This window comes from Chrysemys picta, chromosome 1, assembly GCF_011386835.1.
Source record: "Chrysemys picta bellii isolate R12L10 chromosome 1, ASM1138683v2, whole genome shotgun sequence".
Taxonomy (NCBI): Eukaryota; Metazoa; Chordata; order Testudines; family Emydidae; genus Chrysemys; species Chrysemys picta.
In genome coordinates, this window is record NC_088791.1 from 318,678,086 (window position 1) to 318,684,969 (window position 6,884).

Sequence of the window (6,884 nt, forward strand, 5' to 3'; positions counted from 1 at the left end):
GTCCCATCAGATTTGAGTTAGGCCTTCCTCAGCTAGACTCACTTTTGGGAAAAGTCCCACTTAAGCCATCAATTAAAAAATATTCAGTGTTTGCTGAGAGACCACAGAGACTGTCAAAATATCAAAAATACAGAACACAAAACCATTTTTGAGGAAGCTGACGTGGCTTTGTCCAGGTGAAAGGTCTTGAGATGACATTGTGTTACAGAAGAGTCTATCCAAAATCCTATCAAAATAAGTAATTGAGAAGACCTAGCAACAACAAGCCACTCAGCATTCATCCATCAGCAAAATTAATCCATGACCAGATATCGTCGTTCTTCTCACAAACAAGACAATTTGGTAATCTTTATATTTGGGAGCTAGGCCATAAGTCAAACAGCTTGTCTTTGAAAGTTTCATCTTGATAGAAAAAAATTTCTTTAAGAACCTTTCTAGATGAAATCCATTTAAAAAATAAAAAGAATTCAAGTTTGTATAACATCTGTACTCCCATATACGCTATTTCTCTCACACATAACTGATAATATTACTAGGAGTTATGTGGTTAAATCCTTGCACGCATATGCTGAGAATTTATCGCATAAACTACGAATTGCAATAAGAGCTTTATGTTTTTTTATTAAGCCACAGTAATAATTTCTTGGAAGAATCAGTAATGAAAAACCAGACAATAAGTGGACTTGGGGAATAATTTAATCTTTTTTCAAATATTGCTACGAACAGAGTGGGGGAGCCTGTGAATTTCTGGGCTTTTGTCTACTTAAATCACAAACTTACTAATACACCCACATAGCCCTACAGTGGTACGATCCTTGTAGAGTGCATTTCAATGCTGTACCTTAGAAGTTGTTGGCTGAGTCACTCACCTGACGAGCTGAATTTTTCCATTTTGCAGTCTAGTTTTGGAGAGTTTAAGGCTTTCAGAATTTAATTTCTTAAAATATTACATTTAACTACATTCAGGTTTTCTATTCTTTCAGCCTTGACTATGTAGTGTTGTTGTAGCCGTGTCGGTCCCAGCAGGGCCGGCCTTAGGGAAAATGGTGCCCTGGGCGAACTTGTATTTTGGCGCACTGGCCCCCGCTGCCAGGGCCGGCTCTAGGATTTTTGCCGCCCCAAGCGAAAACAATTTTGGCCGCTCCCCCCGCCCCCCTGTTTTTTTCTTACCCCACCCCCGGCCCCGCCTGAACTCCGCCCCTTCCCCAAATCCCCAGCCCTGCCTCCTCCCCCCAGGCTCTCAAGCCTTGGAGGGAGGGAGGGAGAGGGAGAAGCAGCGCGTGCGCCGCAGCCATTCAGGGTCTCCCCTTCCCTCCCAGGCTCTCAAATCCGGGAGGGAGGGGGAGATCCCGAGCGGCCGCAGTGCGCGAATCAGCTGTTTCGCACGCCGCTGCTCCCCCTCCCTCCCAGGCTCTCAAACCCGGGAGGGAGGGGGAGATCCTGACTGGCCGCGGCGCGCGAAACAGCTGATTTGTGCGCCGCTGCTCCCCCGCCCTCCCAGGCTCTCAAACCTGATTCGCGCGCCGCGGCCGCTCGGGATCTCCCCCTCCCTCCTGGGTTTGAGAGCCTGGGAGGGTGGGCGAGCAGTGGCGCGCGAGCAGCAGCAGCGGAGGTGAGTTAGGGCGGCCGGGACACATTTTTAGGGGCGGCATGGCCCGCGCCAGAATGCCGCCCCTAAAAATGTGCCGCCCCAAGCACCAGCTTGTATTGCTGGTGCCTAGAGCCGGCCCTGCCCGCTGCCTCCCTGGGCTTTCCCCCCCGCCCCCATTGCCTCTGTCTCTCCTTCCTCCATGGACTCCCCATCCAGGCTCCCCCTCCCATTGCCCCAGGCCTCACTGCTTCCCCAGGCCCCGCTGCCACTCTGGGCTCCCCACCCATTGCACCCTGGCTCTGCTGCCCATCCCCCATTGCCCTGAGCTCCCTTCCATGGCCTCGCACCCCAGGCCCATGTCATTCCTTGCTTCTTGACCATGGCACGCAACCTTAAGGCTGGCTCTTGGTCCCAGAATATTAGAGAGACAAGGTGGGTGAGTGACATTTGAGGAAACATATACATTCTTTGTTTGATTGCAAAATAGCCTTAAGTGAAGTCATACAACCATTCAGCCTTTTTCTTTATTTTCTCTTTTATACTTGCAAAGGAAATAATTGGTGGCATGCTGGACTTGGAACCAAGGCTTTGGAAAAAAGGAATTAGAGAGAACTTTGATGATCAGAGGAAGAAAGTGTTGCAATTTGCACAGTGGTGGAAACCATATGATGTCACCAAAACTAAAGAATGAATCCTTTACCCAACTGGATGAATCCAAAAGAGATGTTGAGAGTGACAGAAATCAAGGACAGTATATACTCTAAATTATTTTTTAAAGGATATTTCATATTTTAAGTAAAACACAGGTGTTTTATATGTTGCTAGTAAACATTCTAAAAATTAGAAATACTGTTAAACTCCAGACTGTCCATACGCTCATCTTTTTTTCACACCACATATTTGACAGATGAATCAAACTAAACTGTAAGCCAATGGATCAGAAATGTACAGAATTGTTTTTGTAAACTAAGCCAATAAAAAGGTCAACATTTGCATGCTAGTTAAATTCAGCAAAATGCAATTCCGCTTTTGTATTTTTCTGATCTCTGAATTGGAGTTACTTATCTTCTATTTAGCACAAAGTCAATATTTAATTATTTGAATGACTATATTTTCTGATAGTGATTTAATCGTAAGGACATTTTGAATAATACACTGTTAAATTAGGAATATTTATTGGAATTTTTTGTTTCTATTTTTAGTCCCTCTGCTCTTTCAGATGAAGATCATTACATATATTGGACACCAGTGCACTCTGCGGGTGAAATTCACCTCGGCCAGAGGGCCTGTAATAAGGCTTTAAGTCTCACTTAAGCTTTCAAAGCAGGATTTATGTGATTGACAGGCCCTGTGCTGGCCTATGCTCAGAATGGAACAGTATTTGTGAACTGTGTTGAAATATGGTTCAAGCAGGCTTCCCACTGAACCGTTTTCTTATACAGTTCAGCTTGCTATCGTGACCCAGTCAGGCTATGAAATGGATCGCTGAGATTCAAAGGACTATAGAAAGTATTGGTATTTCATTAGATAAACTTTTGATGGGTTAAACAGCCACAATAATTAGTGTATTCCTTTAACATTCATTTTCTTTTTGTACAACATGAGTCATACAGAATAAAGTAAGCATGACCCAGTTACACAAATGTGGTATGTCAATTATTTTGTACAGTAATCTTGCAAATCTGTCTCATTGTATTGCTGCTGAGAAGATCATTTTATAAATAAACTGCCATCTTTGTTTTAATAACTAATATATCATTTTACGATGTTTCTTTGACAAGATTACAATTTATCTCTTGGACATCAAGGGCCACATCCTTGGCTAATGGAAATTGGTGTCGTCCCACTGAAGTCAGTGGATCTAAGCTGATTTACACCAGCTCGGAATCTGGCCCCAAGTGTTGTGACTAGAACTGGGGGGAAAAAATTGGTGAATACTAAATATGCCAAAAAGGCATTTTGGGGGCTGTGAAAGTATTTGCAAATTTGAGTTGACTTTGGCAAATTGTTTTGGCCGAAAAACCCCAGAAAATAATTTTTTTGGCAATGTCTAAATGGTTTGTCTAGAAAATGTCAAAATAAACCATTTGGACGTGTTTCAAATTGACTTGTTCAAAATGAAATGTTAATTCAAAGCAACATTTTTTCATCTTGTCGAGAAAAAAAAAAAAACTTAATTGTTTTACAGATATATTGGTTCGGCCACTGAACCAAAAAATCAATGTATTCACCCAGCTCTAACTATGACACCCTCATATCTTGTCAGCCATTTTACACATTCTTCCACTGGGTGCACTCAAGGTTTTAAGCTGTAGCTTTTAAAAGCATAAGCCAGTCTTTGTTCTAGCACATCACCCCTTCTCAAGTTAACTTTTGCCACTTTTATCTGACTCAAGCAAGAGGACGTGGTTAGTTTTTCTCTTTGAATTTCTCGGACAATATTCTCTAAAAGTGTATTGACTCAGCTCTCATTTTTGATTATATAAATCTAATGGGTTTTTGATCTAAAGTAAACTACATTGGAGAGACCATAGTGAAGATAAATGATGAAATAATAGCCTCATTACACAGGTCCTAGAAAGGACTGGTAAAGCCAAGAAAACAAGTTTGGCTACTATGCAGTCCATATTATCTATCTAAAGCACAACTGAAATCTGCCTTCTCCCTGAAAGCATGTGTTGTATCTGACCAAGCATGTCCCTTAAGGAATAACCATGAAAGTGGCAAAGTCTCAGGTCTTTGGGTCCCAGGGAAAAGTCATTTTCGTATCCTGGAGTGGGAGCAGATGGGGAGCTCCAGAATACATAATGATCTTGAATGCATTTTCCTAAAGAAATGTCACTTCTCCCAAAAATTCTCCCTTCCCCCCTGCCTTCCTGGCTGTGTATTTCCTAAAGTTCTCATGTGTAGATAGATTAGTCTTTCTTCTACCTAAGGGTCTCTCAGTATTTATTCAATGAGCCCTTATCCCTCCCTACTGCTTGGCTTGTGTACTGAAGTTCAGTTCAACAACAAAATACTTTAGTTCCAGATCAGAATAACTGCCATTTCCAACTGCTGTGCAGTAGGTTTTCTTAAAACTTTCATTTTGAATGTTTCTATCAGTTCTGGCAGTATTGCTCAATACAGGCTTACATTTTACTACCCTCACAATGGGCAGTACCTTTCTCCACAAGTAGTTCCATTGAAATCAGTAGAGCAAGTTACTACACAACCTGGAAAAGGATAGCAGAATCTGATGCTATATGTATAGGGACATACATACATGCTATATGTTTTCTCTTAAACTAGTAGAAACTTTCAGAACTGAAGAAAAGTTGAAAATTATTGTTTTAAGAACAGCAGAAAAAATCTGTTGGGGCAGTTTTTGGCTACACTGATGTTGAAGCCAGCATGAATTTAATCCGCGTTGTTACTATCTTTTATTAAAATCTGTGGGAGTTCTACCAGAATGTTTAACCTTTTCCATAAAATTCCATACCAGATTTCAAAGCTAATCATTAACTCTTTGGTTGCCTCAAAGAAGTCTTTACAATACAGTAGAACTGCAGAGTTACGAACAGCTTGGGAATGGAGGTTGTTCATAACTCTGAAATGTTCATAACTCTGAACAAAACATTATGGTTGTTCTTTCAGAAGTTTACAACTGAACATTGACTTAATACAGCTTTGAAATGTTATTAAGCAGAAGAAAAATGATGCTTTCCCTTTATTTTTTTAGTAGTTTTCATTTAACACAGTACTGTACTGAATTTGCTCTTTTGTTTTGTTTTGTTTTTTTTGGTCTGTGCTGCTGCCTGATTACGTACTTCCAGTTCCAAATGAGGTGAGTGGTTGACTGGTCAGTTCGTGACTCTGGTGCTCATAACTCTGAGGGTCTATTGTATCTGCTTGGTTAGTTGCCTGTGTTGTGAGGCGAGGGGGTCAGAATTAGTAGTAATAAACATTTGTACTCTATGAGAAGTATCAACAAAGTTGATTTTCATGGTTACATGTTCATCTAATGCTAGACACAACCACACCAGCGGTCTTCTTTTCTTTATCTTTAGGCTGAGGGGAATTTCTGTATTAATGAGTTGGAATTTAAGGACATGTACAGCCCTGAATTTGATTTTAAGTTGTCCTTTCCTGCAGTCCCAGAAAAACAATGAATGATTTAATTTAATTTTCGCTCCTGTAATGCAAGTACCCCAGAGAACACTAAAAAACAAAGTGGGTGTTCACAAAAAGTTATACAAATCCAAACCTAAAGCTCCGCAATAGGACAAGCGAATAGATTACCCTTTAATGTAGACTTAAAGACAATCCCCATGGACTTGAAGCCCTTGGACAGAAAATATTGCATCTAAATTAAACAAGAGAAAAGACACAACAGAGGTAGTTTCAAAGTATAGATGTTGAAAATACTGCTTATGGAAACACTGAAGATAAATTTCACCTTTTGGGGGATCTATTGTAAATGTCACACACATATTCATGCAGTGTTGTCGCCATGTCGGTCCTAGGATATTAGGCAAGGTGGATGAGATAATATATTTTATTAGACCAACTTCTGTTGGCGAGAGAGGCAAGCTTCTGAGCTTATTTAGTCCAAATATTCAGTCATTTATCATCTGAATAACCAATTACTGCTATGTACACTAGGCAAGATTCTGATACTACTGAGAGTGCAAATTCAGAGTCATTCCATTGGTCTTCAGTGGACTTACTCCAGTTTTACACTATTGTAACTGAAATTGAAATATGGCCCTTTGTATGGGGGGCGTTTTCAAGTTGTAACTGCTTGTATATCTCTCACTTGTGCATGTGCTAATTCTGATAACATTTGGTATATGAAATGTGACAAATAAATGTTCACAAAATGCTTGAATTAAGCTGAACATTAATGCTTCTTTCCTTGGCCTGTAAAGAATACTCCCTACCACACTTGATGTCAGTAACACTATTTGTTGGAGCCTTAGATGATTGTGGGTTGAATTTCTGCATTAGGACTTGGACTTTTATGGCAGTGCTGCTGCTGCAGTGGAGATCTAGCTGAGGCACTGCTCAATACCATCTACTGGAGATGCCAAACTGAGGTACCTCTTTTCCATATGTGGTACCTTGACAAGTCAAAGATCTCTTTATATAAACAATAGAGAATAACCCTTATTACTCCTGGGGGAATTCTGTACCAAAAAATTAAAAATTCTGTGCACAATATTTTAAAATTCTGCATATTTTATTTGTTAAAATAATGCAGTATAATCACACTGGTTTCAATTATTATGGTAATTTATTTAAACTACAATAC

At 40.4% G+C, this 6,884-nt stretch overlaps 1 protein-coding gene across 1 annotated transcript in view; it reads left to right on the top strand.

Moving 5' to 3' along the window:
- Positions 1 to 3,342, top strand: part of CWF19L2 (CWF19 like cell cycle control factor 2) — a 170,641-nt gene extending 167,299 nt beyond the window's left edge. The window contains exon 18 of the mRNA XM_005289979.5: positions 2,142 to 3,342. Coding sequence (XP_005290036.2) covers positions 2,142 to 2,282 — 141 coding nt within the window. The 3' untranslated portion in view covers positions 2,283 to 3,342. The remainder of the gene's footprint in view (positions 1 to 2,141) is intronic.
- Positions 3,343 to 6,884: the final 3,542 nt, after the last annotated feature.